The sequence below is a fragment of the Salvia splendens genome, unplaced genomic scaffold, assembly GCF_004379255.2.
Source record: "Salvia splendens isolate huo1 unplaced genomic scaffold, SspV2 ctg383, whole genome shotgun sequence".
Classification (NCBI taxonomy): Eukaryota; Viridiplantae; Streptophyta; class Magnoliopsida; order Lamiales; family Lamiaceae; genus Salvia; species Salvia splendens.
Genome location: NW_024599030.1, coordinates 18,025 through 42,498, shown reverse-complemented (window position 1 = coordinate 42,498; position 24,474 = coordinate 18,025). Strand labels below are relative to the sequence as shown.

The 24,474-nt window shown below is 38.9% G+C and overlaps 2 protein-coding genes and 1 pseudogene across 2 annotated transcripts; 2 read left to right on the top strand and 1 right to left on the bottom strand.

Moving 5' to 3' along the window:
• Window positions 1–1,505: 1,505 nt before the first annotated feature.
• LOC121790003 lies at window positions 1,506–2,671 on the top strand (annotated as a pseudogene).
• Window positions 2,672–14,624: 11,953 nt separating this feature from the next.
• Window positions 14,625–16,643, top strand: LOC121789999 (DUF724 domain-containing protein 6-like). Its single transcript, XM_042188306.1, has one exon. It carries the CDS (start codon window positions 14,697–14,699, stop codon window positions 16,422–16,424), a length of 1,728 nt encoding a protein of 575 aa, XP_042044240.1. The 5' UTR covers window positions 14,625–14,696; the 3' UTR covers window positions 16,425–16,643.
• Window positions 16,644–22,110: 5,467 nt separating this feature from the next.
• On the bottom strand, window positions 22,111–22,953 carry LOC121790002 (ethylene-responsive transcription factor ERF026-like). Its single transcript, XM_042188308.1, has one exon. The coding sequence runs from the start codon at window positions 22,865–22,867 to the stop codon at window positions 22,292–22,294; it is 576 nt and encodes a 191-aa protein (XP_042044242.1). The 5' UTR covers window positions 22,868–22,953; the 3' UTR covers window positions 22,111–22,291.
• Between the last annotated feature and the right edge of the window lie 1,521 nt (window positions 22,954–24,474).

The following is a 24,474-nucleotide window of genomic DNA, read 5'->3' as shown; positions in this document are numbered from 1 at the left end:
TTGAATAACGTATAAATTGAGCTTTATAATAAAAAGTTACATACAAGAGTTCGCTCTAATTTACGTTAGATATAATTTCACTTAAATTTTAATTATTATACTTAAAAAATATTTTTTCACTATACTGTATTTTAATTAACGTAATTAAATTATTTATTTTTCACTTAAGTATAGTAGTAACATTTAAATATTTAAGTAATATTTTTTTAAGTAAAAAATTACTACTATAGTTCACTATAATATTTTTCCTTCTCAAATTTAAAAAATTTAATTAAATTTTTTAAGGAAAAATAAATCCAACATGCAAAAAGAATTTTCTATAATTCACTTTAATATCTTTATTAAAAAAAGTTACTATTAGATTAATATTTTTTCGTATAGACCGAGTTTTATAATGAATAATATTTAATTTTAAAAATAAATAGAGTATAATTAAACTATTTTAAGGTTGTATTTATTTTTAAACACATAATGTCAATAAACTATTTTAACTAACTAAAATTACAAAAATAGTAGTCCTATACTAGTATTTAAGGTCTAAAATGCCCTCAAACATTAAATTTCATATTTTTGGTGCCTGGGGTTATTTTAGTCTTATCGTACTAGAAATGCTATAAAAAAAATTTTAAGGACCATTTATGTATTTTTCGACAAGATTAGAGATTATTAGGGTAGTTCACTTTAAGATTTTTTGATCTCGTGGTTCAGTTTTGATCTTTAGTTATACAGATACTTAAAGATGTGGTTATTTTTTTATCGCTATCCGTGCTGAGGCATTTCCACATATATCCTAGAGTTTACATATTAAGTACTAATATTTACTATTTCGAAAACGATTGATAATTTTCTGTCTCTCTGTCACTTTTTACAGTAAACATGAATTCCTGTAAAATTTATTACTACTACGTATTTTTATAGCTAGCTTTGTCGTAGAAATTAAAAAAATTGATCATTTGATACAATTTAAAAATTAACATGAAAATTGACGAGGTCCCGAGATGATACTAAAAAAACAATTCTGAGTTTTCAAATTTCAAATGTAACGATACTAAATAGTTTAAGGTGGAATATTACAAGATAATGCAGTATAAAGCTCATTTATGATTGTTCACGCTCTAATTAAATGTGTTGGAATAAGGAAATTAATTAATTGGAGAACAAGAAGGCAAGTGATGAAGATATGGCAAGAATAAAGAATGAAATCAATGAAGATTATAGAAAATCAAATAAAAAGGATATTAGTATAATTAGAATATATTTTCCATGTTTAGCTAGAATTAGAGTCTATATATAGTTGTATAACCATGGAGAGAATAGAATTCAAGTAATTCACAATGTAGTCTTTAAAGTTCTTCCCGTCTTTTACTTTCTGCAATAATATTTTATTTTCCGCATTATATTTTCTAATGTGGTATCAGAGCAGGTTCGATCACTAGGATCGATCGTTGCCTCTATAGCAAAAAAAAAATTCCAAAAAAACCTCTCAAGAATAAAGAAAAGCATAACAAAAAAAAGAAGCTTGAAAAACCGCCTTCTCTTCACGGAAACACTGTGTCAGCTATTTAAGCAAGAACCTTCCCCCTTACTTGCCGACCTCTACTCCGTTCCACCTCTCTCAAGCTTCTTAAGCATGGGCTCACACGGCGAGGATATGATGGAAGAGGAAGATGATTACGTTGAATATGTTCCTGTGGCGAAGAGGCGTGCGCTTGAGGCGCATAAGATTTTGCAGCGCAGGGGAACGTCTTCTGCAGTCGACGAAGAGATGGAGAAACAGAATCTCGTTGAGGCCAAACCAAGTCTACTGGTGAAAGCTTCTCAACTGAAGAAAGATTAGCCGGAGATCACCCAAACCGAGCAGATGATACTACAGGAGAAGGAGATGATCGAGCACCTTTCGGATAAGAAAACTTTGATGTCCGTTCGGGAGCTGGCTAAGGGCATCACTTATTCTGATCCTTTACCCACTGGGTGGAAGCCGCCCTTGCCAATAAGAAGAATGTCGAACAAGGCTTGTGATGCCATAAGAAGGCAGTGGCTCATCATCATTGATGGAGATGATGTCCCGCCACCAATCAAGAACTTTAAGGACATGAGGTTTCCGCAGCCCATTTTGAAGAGTTTAAAAGCTAAAGGGATTGTGCAGCCAACACCCATCCAAGTGCATGGCCTCCCGGTTATTTTGTCTGGGAGAGATATGATTGGGATTGCTTTCACGGGGTCTGGAAAGACCCTTGTTTTTGTGTTGCCACTCGTTATGATTGCATTGCAGGAGAAGATGATGATGCCAATTAATCCAGGGGAAGGACCTTTTGGATTGGTTGTTTGTCCTTCTAGGGAGCTGGCTAGGCAAACTTTTGAAGTTGTAGAGCTATTTCTTGAATCTTTGAAAGAGGCTGGCTATCCAGAGCTCCGACCTTTGCTTTGCATTGGAGGAATTGATATGAAGTTGCAACTTGATATAGTGAAAAAAGGAGTTCACATTGTGGTTGCTACTCCGGGGCGACTGAAGGATATGCTAGCAAAGAAGAAAATGAATGTAAACAACTGCAGATATCTGACATTAGATGAGGCGGATCGTTTCGTGGATCTAGGATTCGAAGATGATATTAGGGAAGTTTTTTATCACTTCAAGAGCCAAAGACAGACTCTTCTGCTTTCAGCATGTTGAATCTGATTCTGATGACGAATTGAAAGGCCTCCCCTACGAAGAGTACCACCGGCTGAAGCATCAAAAATTGAGAAAGTCGCTGAAAAATTGTATTTGGAATTGCACTCCTAGCCCCCCTAGGGGACCAGATGAAAATTCGGATGCGGATGCAGATCCGGAAGAGGATTTTGGAGGTGAAGATGAGAAACATAGTAAGGTGTTGAAAGCGGAAGTTAAAAAACCGAGAGAGAGTCAATCTGAGTCGGATGTTTCTGCATCTGAATCCGATGATTCTAGGTCGAGGAAGGGTAGGAAATCTGTCTCCGGGAAGAAAAGCAGGAGATCTCCATCGTTATCTGAGAGTTGAAGCGAATCCGCATCAGAATGCCGATGAACAGGCATGTAATTGGAGTTGGAAAGAAGGTGAAACCGAAGAGGCCAGATCAGCCCTGTTGGAGAAGGGAAAGGTGGCTGCATGCCCGACACCTCTCCTCGATCAAGTTGAAAAAAGAAGTTCACGGTTTGTCCGGCCGAGGGGGAGAGGAAGAATGCGACCGAACAGCTCCTCTCCAAATCTATAATAGTCGTGAAGGCCAAAGATGACCCAAAGGCGCAGCCCATATATCGGTGGAGCCAGGAAAGATTGGTAGCAAGACAACCCGGAAAGGTAAAGCAATCAAAGAATTATCCGGCAGAGGGGGATAGGTTAGCCCCAACCGGATAATTATTCGAGATGATTGGAGTAGCGCCTATGCCAGAGAGGAGAAGATAGCTTCAGGCAGAAATGGTTCGGAGAAGAAGAAGCAACCGAGAAAGGAGAATCTACTGCCGAAGAGGTGGCAGCCGTGAGAGGCTGCGAACTCATGTTATAATGGATGAAGCGTTTGGCCTAGGGGGAGATATCAGCCACTGCCAAACGATTCAATCTCCGAATCAAGGAGATAATTGCCGAGGACGAAGGCGGCGCCAATGTCTGCGCAACGAGGGGGAGAGAGCTAATGTCCCCGCCACACAACCGCTGTAAAGAGTTGGTGGGAATGAGATGTCGTTAAGAGGACGTTGAGAACCCATTGCCATGAGATGATGTTAAAGGAACAACCGCGGGAAAAGTCAAAGCCAATAAGAGAAGATGAGGCCTTCTTAAAGGAACGCACAATGGGAGACAATAGTGTCGCCACACATAGATGGGGGACGCACAATGGCCACGAAGCGTCGGCTGTTGAAGAGTCAGAAACCAGATTGAAGGAGTGACGGGAGAATTCTCACCGTCAGGAGAGAGCAGACTTTGGATGGACGACCAAAAGTATTGTCAGAGAAGTAGTCTCACCACGGAGTTCGGCAATAACTCGATGGAGGTGGCATGGTTTGAGAGTATGTCACCGAGGAAAAACCCATGAAGAAACATAAAGGAGACTGATGGTTTCAGGTCTTCACTTTTAGAGAAGGAAAAATTAAATGAAAATAATGGGCTCATAGTTTGAGCTGGAATGGATCGAGAAGGTCTTAAGATGGCTCCTAGATATGAGCAAAAACTGTCTAGATTAGCTCCTCGACACGAGTCAAAACTGTCAGAATTAGCTCCTCGACATGAGTCAAAACTGTCCAAATGAGCTCCTCGACAAGAGTCAAAACTGTCAGAATTAGCTCCTCGACAACAGTCAAAACTGTCTAAGATGGCTCCTAGATATGAGTTAAAACTATCTAAATGGCTCCTAGATACGAGTAAAAACTATCTAAGATGACTCCTAAATATGAGTAAAAACTGTTTAGACAAGCTCCCGGACACGAGTTAAAACTGTTTAGATTAGCTCCTTGACAGGAGTTAAAACCGTCAATGAAAAATTGAAGAACTCCTTGAAACGAGTTTAAACTTTCAATGATGAATGAAGAGCTCCTTGAAACGAGTCTAAACTTTCAATGAAGAAAAAATAACTCTTTGATACGAGTATAAACTATCAATGATGAATTGAAGAAGCTCTATGATACGAGCATTAACTGTCAATGGAAATTGAAGAACTCTTAAATACGAGTATAAACTATTTATCAAACTAAAGATCGTGCAAGTTAAGTGCCGAAAAAGTCGACACTCAACTTGAGGAGGAGTGTTGGAATAAGGAAATTAATTAATTGGAGAACAAGAAGGCAAGTGATGAAGATATGGCAAGAATAAAGAAGGAAATCAATGAAGATTATGGAAAATCAAATAAAAAGGATATTAGTATAATTAGAATATATTTTCCATGTTTAGCTAGAATTAGAGTCTATATATAGTTGTGTAACCATGGAGAGAATAGAATTCAAGTAATTCACAATGTAGTCTTTAAAGTTCTTCCCGTCTTTTACTTTCTGCAATAATATTTTATTTTCCGCATTATATTTTCTAATAAAATGAACTAATGCTTAAAACCAAATTTTGATCTTTTAGCTCTAAACAAGCGAATAAACATAATTCAAATATAACTAATTAGTTATAATCTTTCAAAGAATTTATAGTATAATGTCTATTTTAATACTACTATAGACTTATTTCTTCACCAAAAATATAGCGTAAATTAATCTTTCACCAAAATCTGACGGGTTAGACTCTGGTATGATTATGATATTGCTGTACAGGCAATTATTTCTCCTGGTTCCGAATCCTAATTGTTTTTAGTAGTAATTGAATAATAAATAGAGTACAAAATTAGCAGAAACAAAGATTTTAGGTTCGATGATGTATTAAGTGATCACATGAAAAAAAAAACACTGAGGTCACACATAATACTACATTATAGCGGTAGATAATAATTATCCACGTAAGAAACGTGTTGAATGTGGGATCAAACTATTTAATTGAGTAGCTAACAATATGGGGGGAGAGGATCCCCTGCTGTGCACAAATCACAGCAGGGCCCTGCTGCCCCTCACAAACAATTTTAAAATATTAAATTTTTATTTTTTTTTATAAAAAAAAATAATAATATAAAATGGTGGTGTATGGGGCAGCAGGCCCTGCTGTGATTTGTGCACAGCAGGGGATCCTCTCCCGAAAGAGACAACCATTATTTTAGTTATTAAGTTATAATCAATGTTAAGTAGAGCTCTCCATGGGTAAAATCAGTGTCCATTAAGAGTAAACTGTGTCCCACAAATGTCACTCTCAAACTAATATAATAGAGTCCATTTAAAAGTATACTTGGCCATGGCCGAAAGTCTACCTTTTTTTACATACTACTTATTAATTATTTCAAAATCTTTAAAATACTTTATACTGTCGTTGGTTTACCAAATATACTCATTCTTTAGTTCTTGTCTCTAATAATTGTTAGGGCATCTGGGGGCGCTAGAGCCAGCCCTTTGCACCGTCACGTCAGCATTTTATCCTACTACCATTCTATCTGCAGTGGGGCGCCTTAAGGCGCGCCCTATAGGTTTTGCTATTGTTTTGTTAATTAATTTAAATGTTTTCAAATATATAAATGCAAACTAATTAAAAAACACAACGATTAAATGAAAAAACGGAAAATACTACATTGATTAAAAAAAAAGTTACACGGGTTAGAAATAAAAAAAAAGTTCTACTCTACAAAATTCCCAACTTCCGTCGCAGCTCATCGATCAACCCTTGGAGATATTCGGCTCTGACCGGATCCGTACACTTCATGAGGGCGTTATGCGTGTCCGTGCACTTCATGACCGGCAGGGCGAGTTGGAGACGGCTCCATGTCAGAGAGACCGTGTAACACCCCTTACCCGATTAATTTAATAATCGAATAAGTGATGTCACCTTTTGGTACAAATCCCGACTTAACAGAAAATCTTTGATTCTTTTTTTATATAAGGATATATTATTTTCATTATTATTAATCCAAAAAACAATCCAAAGCCTACCTCATCATATCCATTTACATATATCTAATATCAGAAACCCCCAACAACATAATCATAAGTTTAGGTCATCATTCCTTGATCTCATAGAATTTACCAGATTCATAATCACATATAAATTCATAAACTAATAAGATAGAACACAAAGTAAAGTGCACATCACCAATTATCAAGTTAACCACAGAATATATCACAATATTATTCATACACCAACACGTATACAGAACACCAACATTTTCACATATCCAAACACATATAACAAAACCTGCTCTCATGTACCAGATATATCAGAGTTATAACAGAGGTTTCACACAATCACATATCATAACACATAACAATCACCATTGTTCTCATATATCAGAACACATATAGCCCCATTAAGTGCTTAGTGACAAACTAGGGTACGCGGACCAGATCAGAAACAGAATCAGACAGACACGGTCATGGTCCTCGAGAGGACGCCGCACAGACCACCCATTAGGGTGCAGACAGATAATCAGATCACCCATGAGGGTGCATATCAGACAGATCAGATAGGGGCCCATCAGATAACAGACGATCCTCGCTTCGGTTATCCAGAAGACGAGAGATCACAGATAATGCAGCGCTGCTGTCCTATGGCATGCCAATTGTACCCACCGAATACACTCAAGCACGGGGCGTAAACACAATCAAATATACTTTATATCTGACAATTTCCGACATAACACATCAACGCATACAGATCAGACATTATCACAAATAGATTAGACATCTTCACATGTAAATCATATAAGTATACATTTCATAGGCATATATCATTTATCTCATTTACCTTAATGCTCATTTCCACATTTATCTCATTAACTTTCCAGCCACATTTATATTCATTTTCTAATCAAATTACTTATTTCCAATAATCTTTAACACAACAGATCAGCAACTTCTTTTATCACCATATCATATCAATAGCATATCAGATCAGCAACTTCTTTTATCATCATATCAGAGGCTCCATATGTGTCGAAGATGGTACAAAGAAAAACATCTCATAGAGATAATGATTGAAGCATGTCATTAGAGACAAAGGTAAAACATCAACTCAAATCTCAAGTTGCAGAAATGTCTCACGATAGAAGACAATTTAAACAATAGGGTTAAGCGAATGAACCAGTGTAATTTAGGCTCTAATTTTGGTAGAAAAGAAGGCCGACAATTTATATCGAAGAGGTCAACAAAAGATGATAAGGTTAATATTCCATCTCTTTGATATGTGCACTTTACTTTGTGTTCTATCCTATTAGTTTATGAATTTATATGTGACTATGAATCTGGTAAATTCCATGAGATCAAGGAATGATGACCTAAACTTATGGTTATGTTGTTGGGGGTTTCTGATATTAGATATATGTAAATGGATATGATGAGGTAGGCTTTGGAGTGTTTTTTGGATTAATAATAATGAAAATAATATATCCTTGTATAAAAAAAAGGATCAAGGATTTTCTGTTAAGTCGGGATTTGTACCAAAAGGTGACATCACTTATTCGATTATTAAATTAATCGGGTAAGGGGTGTTACAGACCGTACGAATCCGTACTGAAATCGAGATCGTACTGCGTGTTGGGGTCGAACGACCAATATTCGTCAGGTTGTGTATCCGGCCAACGTGCACCGTCTCCAAACATCGGGCTATTGGGACTTGAGTATTCACCGAAATCCATTTTATAGCGTAAGTTGAGAGTGGAAAACTGAATCGAAAGGTTACAAATGAAATGTGGGATATGGGTATTTATATAAACACAATTTTTTAATTTTAAAAATAAAAAAAAATAAAAAACGCGTTGCATCAATCGCGTCGCCTATAGTGGGTGGCCGATGGCGCGGACGATGCCCTATCGTCCGCGCCCTATCGTCCGCGCTTCGTCCGCAGACAAAGCTTAGGGCGAGGACGACGCATCGTCCATCGTCCGCACACCCACAGTGGCGGACGATGGCGCGCCCGAGGTATCGGGCGGCCTATCGTCCGCCCCACTGTGGATGTCCTTAGCTAAGGGAATAATTAGAAAGCATCGAATTGACTTTTATTATACGAAAAGGGGAAAATACAAATAACTGTATTTTATTTAGTTTAGGGATTTAATTTTGTTTGTGGATGTCCTTAGCTAAGGGAATAGTTAGAAAGCATCGAATTGACTTTTATTATACGAAAAGGGGAAAATACACATAACTGTATTTTATTTAGTTTAGGGATTTAATTTTGTTTGTGAAACTATATCATAGACTTCTTGAATTGAAATGAAGTGCAATATGTTCCTAGTAATGCGTAAAAATATTTATTATTTATTCTTTTTTATGGAATGCGCATTAGTCCCTCGCATATAGACTGTCGATTTATACATGCAGCGTGTAAAAGAAATAAGTGGACAAATTTTAGGAATCGATATTGTGGATTGATTGAATTTAAATTTGTGATATAGTGATGTTTAACAATTTTCAAATTAATTTAATTTGTGATACGTCAAATTCAAAATGTGTCTCTATCTATTTTCATTTTCAATCTACCGCTACAACGAGTCATTAAATAAGTCAAGAATGCAATTTAAATTGATATTACACAATTAAAACTTGATATTGCATAATTAAAGCATGATTAAAACTTTATCATGATTTAAAACTAATTAATAAAATTTAAGTACACTAATTTTTAATTGATAAAATTAATTAAAATGCTAATTTTATTTCTTCTCGAATAACCCAAACCCAACCCGAATTCATCGGGTTCTTATTGGGTGAACCCGATAAGGATCCAAACCCACTAAGTAAACTCATTAATTTTGTGCGAGTTCGTGTCGGATTATCATATCGTGTCGAAAATTACCAATCCTATACCTAATGAGTTAGTGGAATGTGAGACTATATTACCATTTTGTAAAAGTGAACCGGGACTCCTATTCGCGGACGGACTAAAATGAAAAAACGAAACTCCTACTCACGGTCGGAGGGAGTAAAACTTAAGAAATAAACAATAAAATAATAGAGTTATTATCTAAGCTCTATAATAATTAGAATTTCACCTTTGATTTCATGCATTGTATAACCAACATGCTATGTGTTTATACGGCTTGTAATAAATTATTTTCAAATTCGAAAAAATATAAATAATGGAGACCTTGTGCTGGAAGAGCTAAGAGCATCCGCAACGGTGGCGCTGCTCGCCACCGCCGTCCGCGCCGCTGGCACGGACGCCACCCGCCGCCGCTGCGCTCGCGCCACTGGCACGGCGCTGCTCGATGCATCGAGCAGCGCCGTGCCAGCGAGCAGCTGACGTAGCGCGCCCTCATTCGTCAACGGCATAGCCGTTGGGTTTAAATAATTTTTTTTTAAAAAAAATCGGTTTTTAATTTAAAAAACCGATAAAAAATAATAAAAAATTTCACTTTCCAAAAAAATTATATCCGTTTATAACCGTTTTTTCCCACTTTTTATTTTTATTTTATTTTTTTACCCCAAAAATACACACTTTCATCTATAAATACCCCCAATTTCACTCCAGAAAATTCACATCAAACTACACAATTCTCATCATCATTCTCTCATCTCCATTCTCATCTTCAATCTCTCATATCCATTTTCATCTTCATTCTCTCATACCCTACAACATCACTATGTCCGGCCAAGGCGATAACCCTACGGGCTCCCACGGTTGGAACCCCGAATGGTTCGGTTCACAACCGTTTCCTAGTCCGGAAACGGAATATTCGGCCCCTCCTCAAACCCAAGATTCGGCCGTTCCGGGTGGCTACCGTCCATACCCAATCGACGACCAAGGTGCCTCCGAAGGACCATACGGGTGGACACCGGAGCCTAGGCCGACCGCCCCCTCCCAACCTCCGCAAGCTCCTACTCGCGGCAGCGGTGTCCGCACACCGTACACGCCGGCGGAGATGGATAAATTGTTCAAGGCGTACGTCAAAATCTCCGAAGATGCAGCGGTTGGCACGAACCAATCGGGCGATCACTTTTAGTGGCGCGTATCTCGCCGGTACAATGCAAATCGGCCGCCGGGAACGATTGAGCGCAACGAGAGTATGGTGCGCAACTGCATCGGCCGAGCCAACGACGAAATTGGCAAGTTCAATGGCTATTTCCTCCAAGAGTCGCGGAATGCCGGGAGCGGCCGGAGCGAGGTCGACATCATCACTGCGGCGCTGAGCACATACCAATCCATGAACGGTAAGTCGTTCAAGTACCTCAACGTTTGGCAGGAAACGCGGTTCCACCCGAGGTATCTGGGAGGCGTAACATCCTCCTCTAGCGGCTCCTCCAAACGGTCAAGGTCGGTATCCCTATCCGACTCCGGCTCCGAAGAAGTGGCTAGCCAACTCGCCGGAGCTAACTTGGGTAGCCCCGACGCCGGACCAAGCGGTTCCCAACGCCGACCGCAAGGAAGAAAGAAGGCGGCGGCCGAGCGCCGGCGCTCCGCGACTCCATCGGCCCCCGCCCCCGAACCCGCACCCTATGTTCCACCTCCACCCCCGAACAACTCGTTGTGGTCCCTTTTGGCCCAACTCAATATGGCCGATAGGTCAACTATGACCCCCACGCAACTTCAAACGCACGAGGGCATGATAGTGGGTCTCCAAAAACAATTGGGGTTGTTGCCGCCGGATGAGTAGTCTTCCTCGGGTAATATTAGCCAATAATTATGTAATTTTTAATTTTTAGTATTTTAATTATGTAATTTTTAATTTTTAGGATTTTAATTATGTCTTTTTTATTTTATTTGTATTTTGTAATATTTATTGTGATTTTTTAATGAATTTTAGTATTATGGAAATGTTTATGTTTAATTGAATATTAAATTAATTGTGCTCATCCTTGCGGAAGAGCACAGTTGTGGGTGTTGTGCTCTTGCCAAAGAGCAGGCATGAATAGTACCGCCCGGACCCACAACTGTGCCGCTGGCAAGAGCACGGTTGTAGGCCCGACCCCACTTTTTCTACCTGCTCTCTGGCAAGAGCACAACACCCATAGCTGTGCTCTTCAGCAAGGACGAGCACAATTAATTTAAAATTCAATTACACAAAAACATTTCCATAATACTAAAATTCATTAAAAAAACCACAATAAATATTACAAATTACAAATAAAATAAAAAAGACATAATTAAAATCCTAAAAATTAAAAATTACATAATTAAAATGGGAGCCCGTAGGGTTATCGTCTTGGCCGGACATAGTGATATTGTAGGGTATGAGAGAGTGGAGATGAAAATGGATGTGAGAGATTGAAGATGAAAATGGATATGAGAGAATGAAGATGAGAATTGTGTAGTTTGATGTGAATTTTTGGGAGTGAAATTGGGGGTATTTATAGATGAAAGTGTGTATTTTTGGGGTAAAAAATGAAAAAAAAATTAAAAGGTGGAATAAAACGGTTATAAACGGATATATTTTTTTTGGGAAGTGAAAATTTTTTTTATCGGTTTTTTTAATTAAAAACCATTTTTTTAATTAAAAAAAATTTAAACACAACGGCTATGCCGTTGACGAATCCCAGCGCGCCACGTCAGCTGCTCGCTGGCACGGCGCTGCTCGATGCATCGAGCAGCGGCGCGAGCGCAGCGGCGGTGGGTAGCGTCCGTGCCAGCGGCGCGGACGGCCGTGGCGACGGACGCCACCGTTGTGGATGCTCTAAGGGCCGAATCGACGGACCATTAAAATCCACTAAACGGTCCGAATCATGTTAGTGGCTAAGTTTAAAGCCCAGTTTACTTTTTTTATAGTAACCATTAAAAGTATAGCTAAAGAAAAAAAATTTTAAATCAGTGATAAGAAATAATTGTGGAGCATCCAGTGAAATTTGGGTCTCCAATTTTCACCGTAAGATAAATAGTAACAGGATAAGTTCGAGTACACTTTGTAATTCTTTATAGGAAAAATACCAAAATCATCCCAATTTAGAGCACCATTTTTTATTTTGAATAAGAGTCTCCACAATAGCGGACTAGCCGACGGCTAAATACCAAAATCAGGCCATCCGCATTGCGTCTCGATGTTGTCTCTATCTCGTCTCGGAGAGACGAGACGGCATCGAGACAGCGATGCAGCCATCCATCTCGGTCTCGTCTTGGCGGGCGTTTCGGCCCGGAGGGTGGGTTGGCGAGATGTCTCGCCACGCGACAGCGCCACGTGACGAGCGCTGGCTCTAGGCGTGACGCCCACTCGCCGGCCCGCGAGTGGGCGTCGTCATGTTTTTGGAAAAAGGTCACCGACGCCTACAACGAGAACAAGCCAAAGGGGTCCCGCCGCCGCACCATGAAGATGCTCTGCAGTCATTTTGACCGAGTTGACAGATATGTCAAAAAATTTTGCAAGATCTACAAGAATGAAGCGGCGACTTACCAAAGCGGAGCCAGTTGAGCCGACATTCTGAGAGCGGCTATGCGAGTCTTTTTTTTACGACAACAACAATGAATTCAAACATGTCGATGTTTGGGAGGCGGTCAAAGAAGTTGAAAGGTGGGCTGGCGGTGTCCAGTCCAGCACAGGCTCGAGCTCGAAACGCACGAAGCACACGATGGGTGGCCAATACTCGTCTAGTGAGGGCGGGTCAGGCAACGCCCCACAAGAGGTTTGAGGGCACGACCACCGATGCAGGGGGCTCCTCCAGTGGGCGCTGTCGGCCGCAAGGGCAATGCGGCTAGAGGGAGGAGGGGCCGAGGCGAATCAAGCCAGGCGGGCTCGGTCTCAGGCTCGAACACCCTATTCTCCATGTACTTGACCGCCACGATGGCTGACATTTCCCGCATGACGCCTCCCCAATATCAAGCCCATCTTGCCGGAATTGAGTATATGACAAGACAAATTGGTATCCCGCCTACAGGTGGCTTGAGTGCACCGCCACCGCCTTTGGGGGATGATTCGCCAGCGGAGTAGTTTTTAAGTGTGTAATTTTTTATTTCTAGTATTTTAAATTATGTCTTTTTTATTTATTTTTTTAGATTTTAATTATGTGTTTTTTTTAAGATTTTAAATTGTAATTTTATTTTATTTAATGAAGTGTGTTTTTATTAATTGAATTTGTTGGAACTAAAAAATGAAATTGAATGAATAGTTATGAGATGAGATGGTTAAGAGATGGAGGGATGCATGTGATGTCTCTTAGTTAAGAGATGTAGTGAAAAGTACAGTGGTGCCCGTGAATAGTTAAGAGATGGGACGGTTAAGAGGCGGATAAGAGACAGCGTTGCGGATGGCCTCATCCCAATTTTGAGCACCATTTTTTATTTTGAATAAGAGCCTCCACAATAGCGGACTAGCCGGCGCCCTAGCCGCCGGCGAATGGCTAGGCGCTCGGTTAGTCCGATATTGCAGTAGGCGAGCCGAACGAAGGGGGAAAAAAATCCAAGAGGTCAGGCGTGGACTAACCGGCTAGCCGATCGCTGGCTGCCTATTGCGTGGCGAGCGATCAGTTAGCCAGTTTTTTTTATAATTTTGTATTTATACTATATATTTATAACTCATTGCACTTTATTTTTTGGCTGGACTATTGTTAGACTGTGGCTAGGGCGAAACTATTGTGGATGGTCTAAGTAAAATTGTTTTATGATATAATGTTACTGATTCAATTCTTTAGTAATCGAATAAGGGTATAACACGGAGAATATTGATCTTGCTTGTGAGCTTCTCCAATTTATCTCCAATATGGGTTTATCTGATTAAAGTGGGCTCGAAATATTTTATTGGCGTACCCAAAAAGCCCTTGCATTTGTTGGCAGGTAACTTTGTTTTTTTCTTCTAAATAGAGTGATATTCAAAATTTCAGTGGCGTGTACATTGATTCTCTTTTCCTGTTTATAGCTATTAGCCTATTACTACGATTCAGACTACAGTCAGTATACTTAAGTAAATATCTTGCACATATAATTCTTTAATTTGGCGATAATCTTAATCGATCATATGAATTCATGAGATTTTATCCCTACATGTGAGTATATCATTCCTTCTTTTATAAAACAGACAAAATCAAATTCTAAAAATAAAACTTTGTTTTTCAATATTTGTTCGAAAATTAAATATTTATTGGGTTTTTAAACATTTCTGCATGCTCTGCAATGATGGGAAATAAATAAAAGACTGGAACCTGAAAAGAAGCTGATTTTATTCAAAAATTCACTTTTCCAAAACATTAAAAAATGGGAGAAGAGGAAGCGGAACATCCCCAAAACTCACCACTCAGCGCCGGCCACCATTTCCCGGTGGGTTCCGCAGTTGAAGTACTGGAAAACGACGCAGGCGTACGTTTCGTCGGCACCGTGGTCCCTCTTCCCAGAAATATCGACCCCGAAAATCAGGGAAAGCTTCACGTGAGGTACAAAGCTCTCCTGGCGCGCAAAGGCCACTCGGACCGCCTGCACGAGTTCGTCCACGTCTCTTCCGTGCGGCCGATGCCCCCGCCGCCGCACAAGGCGGGCAAGCGCTTCGAGGTGAACGACGTCGTCGAAGCGTACTACAAAGACGGCTGGTGGGAGGGCGTCGTCACCGCCGTGGTGGACGGCGGGGAGAGGCTCGTGGTGACGTTTGAAGACCCTCCCGACGAGCTCGAGTTTGCGCCGTCGAGGCTGCGGCCGCTCTGGGATTGGGCCGATGGGGTTTGGACCTGGGCTCAGAGAAAGGGGGAAAATGTAAATTTGGCCTTTAATGTGGGAGAGAAGGTGGAGGTTTCGATTGAGAGAGATGGCGGTGACTGTGATTTTAGGGGCGCTTGGTTTCCGGCAGTGATTGTGAGGGATTTGGGGAATGGGGCTTATTCGGTGGAATTGAAGGATAAAAATGGCGGGAGTGTTGAAGAAGAGGTTGAATTTGCTCGTATTAGGCCTTTCCCTCCGATTCTAGGCGATGGGAAATTTGGGGTTTTTGAGAAAGTGGATGCGTTCTTCGATTTTGGGTGGTGGAGTGGATTGATTATGAAGAAGGTTAAGATGAATGAGTACAGTGTGTTTTTTGAGCACAGTGATTCTACTAAGAAAATGGATCGGCCAGAATTGAGGCCGCATTTGGAATGGAAGGATGGGAAATGGCTCATTGAAGGCGTCTCCGAGGCGGCGACGCCAAAGTCGTCGAAAAGTAGAAGAAAATCGACATTTTCTGATTCTAGGGTTTCTCTGAAAAAGCACAAGCCCCAAATTGAGCATGCAAATGAAGGAACAGAGCGCGTTGATGAAGACGGAGATGATGTTGAATATGATCGAGAGCGGCGCTCGAAACGGATACAGGATGTACAGATTCCATCCATGTTGCCATTGATTGATGATGATGATTCTAGGGCACCAAGTTCTGCGCAGAAACTGCCGTTTGTGAAGCATAACGCTATTTGGAAATCCATAGAGTCGATGGAGGTGCTGCGGAGGATGCCTCAGAGGCCGCATTTTGAGCCGCTGATTGCCTTAAAGGAGAACCAGCGGGAGGGGCTGGCGATAGGGTGTATGGTGACGTTCACGAACGTGGTGGAGGCGAGTTGCAGGTTGAAGTTCAGTGACCCGAAGAGTGTGGCGGAGGACCTCCGGGAGATGCTGTTGGAGTTGGAGACGTATGGTTTCCAAGTTGGGGCGGTGAGGGAGCGGTTGATGAAGTTGTTGAAGGCGAAGGAGGAGGAGGAGAGGCTCGTGAGTCGGGCTAAGGGGATAATGGAGCAGATTGAGGTGCGGAGTGGGAGGAGGGGGGAGATTGAGAGGGATATGCGGGTGATAAGCGAGCATTTGGGGAGGCTGCAGGAGCAGCTTAAGCTGGCAGAGGTGGAGATGGAGAAGGAGGTGGAGGAGATTGGGCGATTGCAGGCCGGATTGGAGGAGGATCGGCAGCAGGTGGAGAGTTTGAGGGCTGATTTTGAAGGTGTGACTGCCTCTGTTTGCAATGGGGATTGACGAGGAGGGTGCATGCCATGGCTTGGTTTAGAATAGTGGGATTCTAGTCCTTTGTTTTGTCGTTTTGAAGCTTTGGCATTTTAGGTGTCTTTTGCCTTTGGTGTTTAGTTTTTACTTGAATGAGATGAGAGGAAGCCTCCTTGTTCTAATTATAAAGTTAGTATTTACACAATGGCCTGGCCTCTACTTGTGATACCATTGCAAACAATAAATAATGACAAAAGGTGTGAATTAATAGGAGCTATTTACATGGTCCATTTAGTGAAAGTTTCTTCAAACACAAAGGTGGGGAAAAAGAGAGTTGTTCGAGTGTGTAGGATTCGACAAATTGCCCCCATTCATTCATCAACAGTTCTCTCAATTCTAAGTTACAGCGAGGAGCTCATAAACTGATAATGAAGTAGGCATTTTGGTAAGGAATTGAATATAATTATAGGTAAATTTCGAACTAAACAGGTAAAAAGGATATAATTTTGTGGAGTACTACGGATTACTACAAAAGGGTAAAAGCTGTTAGAGATTATTCCAATTACCATCCTAGTGGAGGGGAATTTGTTTTCATCAAAACGAGATTTTCGTTTTTGGTATATTGAGCATTTGATTTTTGTTTTCTCGTATAATAGGGCAAAAATATTGAAACACTTCATATATTAGCTTGGGTTAATTGAGGATAATTTGTCTCTAAATTCTTAAATTTTCATTAACTTTTAATTTTGTTAATAACTAGTACAAAATATATATGTAAATTACTAAATTATTTATTTATTTTGATTTAGCAACTAATCAAATTTCTGAAATTGATATAAATTGATGACAGTTTCGCTATCGAATGTCAACAATAGTGATGCCATATTATCAGCAAAGAACAACATCGTATTAGTACATTAAATCAAATAATTTTATTTGCTAAATTACTTTATATTAAAAAATGAGATGGAAGGAAGAATGAAAAATGAGAAATGAGATAAAGGGAGTACAACAAATTCAAATATTTAATTTAGTATAATAAGTTGGTGTTTCGATTAATGTTCGAGATCACGAGTATCACATAATTAAGCCATCACTGTCTTATCAACACTACAATTTTGATTTATTGAAAAATCAAAACAAATTAATAATTTAGTACAGTAATTTATAGACAAATTGTTAAGTTGATATCATAATCAAAATAAAAATTAATAGATGCTTATGAATACAAAAGCAAATACCCTCAATATCTATATCACCAGAAACTTGCTTTTTTTTTCTGGGCTAAACATGCGTATCATCGACTCCTAAAAATAAAATGTTTTCCTTTTCAAGTTATCCACTGAAAATGACACATATTTTAAAATAAAAATAATAATACTATTATAAAATAACACAATATAAAACTCGTGCCAAAAAGTAAATAGTAGGTAGTAAGTATTTCGTATCTAGTGAGAGTATTGTTTATTAATGCCACTAGACTACTTTGTTTTTTAATTTATCAAATTTTTGTCGTATAAAAAATGTTGAAGCCCTATTCCAACCATGTCATCGAAAGTTACTTTTATTAGCAACTTTTTATAAGACAATCCACGAAAAAGAGGAAGTAAAAAAAACTAATGTAAATAAAGAAGATCTTAAATAGACTTGACATTGATGGAGGCTGTCTCAGCCAGCTGCTCCCCATCATGAATTCAGACCACACCCCAATGCCGACTCCACCGCCCACTCTCCCTCTCCCCTCATTCCACAATTCAGTAGCCGCAATTTCGTTGATCACTTAATATTTTAGTTTTCCAACTAAAACACCACCCTGGCCCCAATCTATTCCATCTTTTTAGCTCCAAATTTAGCCATAATCTCAAAAGTTAGTTAATTAAATTAAGATTTCTGACTTTTTTAACCTTCTTCGTTTTTTATTTTTATTTTTTTTAAATCAACTCCTATATAAGGGAGTAAATTACAAATAAACTCCTATACATAAGAGGAAATTACAACTGGGGCTCGAACTCGGCACCTCATGCAATAATGTCTAAGCTCCTTGCCGCTAGGACAAAGACTGTAGACTTTGTAACATTCTTCGTTCTATCTTAGTAATTTGCTCTCCTTGGAACTTGATCTTAGGCACATGCACATCCAATTGTAATCCCATTTTTCAATTGGATACTTTTTGAAACCTACCCAATCTCCACATAGCTTCTCAATAGGTGTTTAGCAACGTAAATTTATCTGGATTTCTATACACGCCCTAATAATCTCACTTAGAGCGTCCACTATGGTTAGGCGCGGCGGTAGCCGCGCGGCGCGGCGGTGGGGCGGCGGATTATAGTGGAGAAGGTAGATAGCCGCGGGCTGGACGCGGCGAGGGGTGGGAGACGCGGCGGACGCGCGATTGCCGTGTGCGGGGCGATGTCGCGCCCAGGGGTGTATAGCCGCGCCTATAGGCGCGGCGGCTATAGTGCATTGAACCGCCGCGGCGATTTCGCCGGCAACGAGAAATTTGACGTTTTTCCACCATCCCCTCTATAAATACCACACCCCCTCTACTTATTTTTCACCATTTTCACAAAATCCATCCACTCACTATCCACACAACTACTCTCTAAAAAAATGAATCGAGGAAACGACGACTCACCCGACTCTAAGGAATCGGGATATGACACCAATCCATCACAGCCGTCGGGTTTTGCCGGATATGGCGGGACTCCGTCCCAGTATTGGAATTGGAATCAATCTCCCCCACCGTGGGCATCGAGTCCACCCCTTCCTCCATCTCAGCCGTGGAGGTCTTCTCCAACGCCGCCTCCTTTACAGCGGAATCTGAGTCGTTCCGCATTTGGGGATTACAGACCCAACCTAGACGCGCTTCACCAGTCGCGGCCGGGTTCCCCTTTCCAAGCCAGCCAATCTCCGATCACCGAAGCAGATCAAGACGCATTTGATACTATGATGGGTCTGCTCAGTTCTGGCGGCATCCCAGACACGCCGGCCGAGTAGGCGGTGGCGGAATTTTTAGTTGTATTTTATTTTACATATTCGTTGTAACATTTTACCGGTTTGAAATACAACGAATATTCGGCCCTAATAATTACCTAGTTTTCTATTTATTTATAATGCGATTATTTTATTTATAAAATTTTGGGGCTATTGGAGGTGTCCACTATAGTGGCGGAAATAGAATTTTGGGGCTATGGACAACAAAACTGGGGCTATAGACAAAAACTGGGGCGGGGCTATTGGGCGTGTCCACCTTATAGTGGACACCCTTAGCTTTCTCCTCTTGAAACACATTCACAAAATCCAACAACCCGGCCCCTTCTCATATTTCGATTGTTTTAGCAAAACAAATGGTGCAATTGTTTTACTACATGTTTACAAGTTTGTTTTTTATTTGACGGATTATAAATTGTTTCTTTTGCGAATTATCATAGCCAAAAAAAGTGTAGGGGTTGAATTTGTTATGTTTTATGTAGTAAAAACGATGTAGTTTTGTTAGAGAATGTTTTTGAATAGGTTGGTGGGTTTGTTGTAGAATAAAATGGCTACACGGATTATAAGTAATTGTCCGATGAGTTGAGTGTTTTATTAGAGAGAGCATGACATCTTAGTTGTATATAATCGGGTATGCCTGCATAAATGATACTCGTAAACCGGCAAACTTTCTGGACTTCATCCTGACCCGCTACCTGACTTTTACGGCTATCAAACCTGATATAAAATCAAATGTGTATCGGTCCTGTTAGCAAGAGATTTCATATTTTGATTATTCAAACGCAATTCCACTTTTTGTAAAATTTATGTTAATACGAGTTGTATTACGGAGGGAGATTACACATTCAAATTTTGTATTTCGATATTGTGTAGTAATAATTAGTTCAAAGAAAGGTTATTCACTGTTTTAACGTGTAACAATGATACTATATGGCACTCTTATAATTTCATTGTTGCCATATATAGCACACAAGCTAATGTGAAAAATTGACTAGTACTGTATATTTTAATTTCCTGTATCTCAATATTTATTAGAACATGTACAGGGGAAATATGCTATGCTACTCATGTGAGCTCCTTATGTGACCATCACTCTCATTTGATGCGCGTTTAACGTTGTTCCTTTTGATTTATAATATATTTAGTTGATTCTAATACATTATTATTTAAATTTTTTATTTCACAAAATTGATAAAAATGAAAGCTTGATATGTTATTTTATTTAAATTTATAGAGACAACTAGTAAATCGAGCTTTGATTTTTATGAAATTTGTAAAATTTAAATTTTCAATAACATTTATTAATGTATTATTAGAATCAAACTAAATATTTAAATTAAAACGAACAACACTAAACATGCTTCAATAAGAGTGGTGCTCATGTAAGGAGCCCACGTAAAATATATAGCATATCATTTCTCTACATAGCTTATGGAATTCATGTGCCATTATCTCTTGTGATAAATCATAAAAATAAGGACCTGTTATTTATTAATAATAAATATATCACGGTAAATGATGGATGATATAATTCTCTCCCTTTAAATTCTTCATACGGAGTAGTGTAATTTTTCTTAGTTTGTAGTAGTATGAAAGATGATTTTCAGTTTCCCCCTTTCTTATTCATCTTTTTCCATAAACACCACGTTGCAGTGATAATCTTATTTTTTATTGGTAACATGAAAAATAAGAAATTAAGTAAATCTTTATTTTTAAATAAATTTATTATTCTTTATGTGCCAACAACCTGTTGAAAATTATTACTTTTGTATTCAAAGCGAACTATATTTGGAATTCACAAGTACTCCGTACTTTATCTAAAAGTAAGATATCTGTTAAATTATAAGCCAAGCATTACTAACATTAACATGTAATGAACACCTAATTTTAAAACAAAAACTCTTCAATGGAAAGAAAATTAAAGTTCAATAATAAGCATATATTGCAAATATGTGATATAGTGTCTCCTAAAGCATGATATTAAAATATTGATAGGATTAAAACGAATCTTACTTCATGAGAGAATAATCTAAACCCAAATATTAAATAAAATAAATCGAAAATTACCTAAAATTATGAGCAGTAAAAAGAATGAAGCAATATAATTTCAGTTCAAAGGTCAATATACATATTGCTCATCTCGTTGCTCTGCTACCAAAATCATCTTAATTATAATAGCGATTCTTAACCCAATAGCTAATATTTTGTCGATTCTTATTTAGCCATCAAATTTAAAATTGGTGAAAAGTAAATATGTAATGATTGCAAATGTTATAAGATAAAATTAGGTTTGCACAAAAGTCGTAGGTGTAAGAAATGGTCCTTCCAATGTCTCCTATCATTTCCATTGTTTTCAAAATCGTCTGCGTCTTAAAATTTCACTTCATCAACACCCCAAAATTAATTTTCCGATTTCAACACACATCCCTTTCCTCTCTTACTCCTCTCTTTGATGATTATTTTGACTTACTCAATCCTTAGTACACTGTCCCTTTCTTATGGTCCTTCACAAAAATTAATTACAATTATTAACGCTACTATATATCAACATATATCTGTCAACTTAAAATAGAAAGAAGCTCTATCCAAAAAACATGTAAATTGCATAGATAATCATTGAGAGCCTAGTACAAGGAGTACATTATAAAAAAAACATTACTTAATGTTTGATCATCAATTTTACACACACCACACACATACCAACAAAAGAGGGGTTTAGCAAAAAAAATTCAGGGTTTGGAATTGAAATTGCTCTACTTTGTTGTTGATATGCAACCCTAAATATAATACCCTATCAATTTTAATAAAATATAATCTCTAATCATGCACTATTCAACGTATCCTCCAAAATCAAATTATGCATGCAAAATTATCTTCTTTTTTTTCAATTTCATTTTTCCCTATATATACTAAAAGTGGCTCCACAAGCCATCACTGCCGAAAATCTCCGGCCACTCTTCCGGCGGTGGCGACGTCTCCAACCGAGGCGGGCTAACCAGCATCCCCTCCGCCATATCCACAAGCAAATTAGGCATGTAAAACAACTCCTCCTCATCAACATACGCATGCATTTCGCTCACCATTTTCGCATCCTCCGCCGCCGTCTCCTCACCGGCGGCGGCCTCCTTGGGGCGCATGAGCTCGGCGGCCCCGGCGGCAGCGCGGCGGATATCGGGAGGCGAGGAGGAAGCCGGGATGGGAAACGAGGCTGCGTGATCCGGTAAGTTCAATGGGACTTGGCCGCCTTTGAGGGCGAGGGCGGCAACGTCGTAGGCGGCCGCGGCCATCTCCGGCGAGGGATAGGTGCCGAGCCATATACGTGTAGTTTTTCTTGGCTGGCGAATCTCGGACACCCATTTGCCGCTGCGGCACCTTATTCCGCGGTATATTGGATGTTTTCCTGAGGTCGGGGAGGGGGAGGAGGCGGCGGCGGAGGAGCTTGTTTTGGTGGCTTTGTTTGGAGTGTTAGCCATACATGGAATCATGAGTGAGTCACTGTGTGTGTGTATATATATATATATATATATGCTACATATAATTGTAATGGTTGAATTTGGGGTATAATATACTATGATTGTTGAATGGTTGATTTATGGAAGAAATTATAAGAGAAACTATATATATACATATATATGTATATAAGGGAATAGGATTGTGTCGAAAAAAAAAAGAACCCGTGGGAAATTCGTGGGTAAATTGACGACATGGGTGGAGACAAGCATAAAATTAAAACACGTATTGTTGTAGCATAAAAAAGTGAGCTAATATTGAGCTGTTTGTTTACAGAGGTCAATACCTTTCGTTTTCAACTTATATCTCTGAAAATGAAAAGAATATGGTGCAAGTGTAATTGTATGAATTTTATGATGAATAGTTTGTTGGGAACGACCGCTTACTCAGTGTTTTCTTTTTATTTGTTAATTTCTTGTTTTTCATTCTCATAAAACGTGGTGAGTTGAATTGAAGGGAATGTTACCGGTGAATTACTATAGCTATATTTTGACACTTTGATACCATCATAAACATGCAATTGCTACTAGCATAAATATGTGAATCACCTATGTTTTACTTGATTATGTAGCATAAATATGTGAATCACCAATGTCTTACTTGATTATCTTAGTTTGACTCTTAAAATATTAAGGTCCAAAATATTTGAAACTTTTATAAAGATAAATTAAGGTATATATGATATGAGTGGTAGGCAGCAGGATTATGATCAATGTCGAACTAATTACTAGTGCCAAACCGTCGAGTCCTTCATTTTTAGTTTGTGTTAGTTCATTTTAGAACATTGTAGATAACAAGGAGTTCATTTTTAGTTTATGTTAATTCATTTCAGAACATTGTTAGATAACAACGAGTTCATTTTTAGTACATTTTATACGGAGTTCATTTGTAGATTGTTTTAGTCCATTCTAGTAAGAATGAACTAAAACGATCGTAAAATGAACTCCGCGTTATCTAATAATGAAGTCTGTATTGGTTCGACGGTTCAACACTAGGAATGAATTTTGCATATATCACAACTTGTAGGCAGGGCTCATTTGCAATTAATGAGCTAGTGGCGTTGGATTAATCCATATTTAATCAAATAGTATGAATAATGGGTTTGGCACGGGTTTTAATAAATAGGGGAAAGTAAGAGAGAGAGAGAATGGTAGTGGAAATAATGTTAATGGAGAGTGTGGTCCAAATTATTGTAATGGTATAAGTTGGTAATGGTAATGGTAACGATATAAGTTGTAAATAAAATGATGTGTAGGGGCAATGTGTTGTTTGACTTTTTCAAAATTAGAAAGTTAATACTTTTCAGGACGGATGAAAAAAAAAAGAAATAGTTCATACTCTTTGGTGACGGAAGGAGTATTATTTCAAAAGTATTCCTCCAGTCCTATTAAAAATCTTCATTGAATATTAAGAAAAAATTGATTAAAGTGCTAAATGTATTAATTCACGTGTAGTTTTAGACTGAGAGAAAAAAGTGAAAGACAAATATACAACTAGTAATTAACAATTGAAATAAGACAACTTAAATAAACGGAGTGAGTAATTTGGAAGCGAAACACATGCCGTCAATGTTTTAAAAACC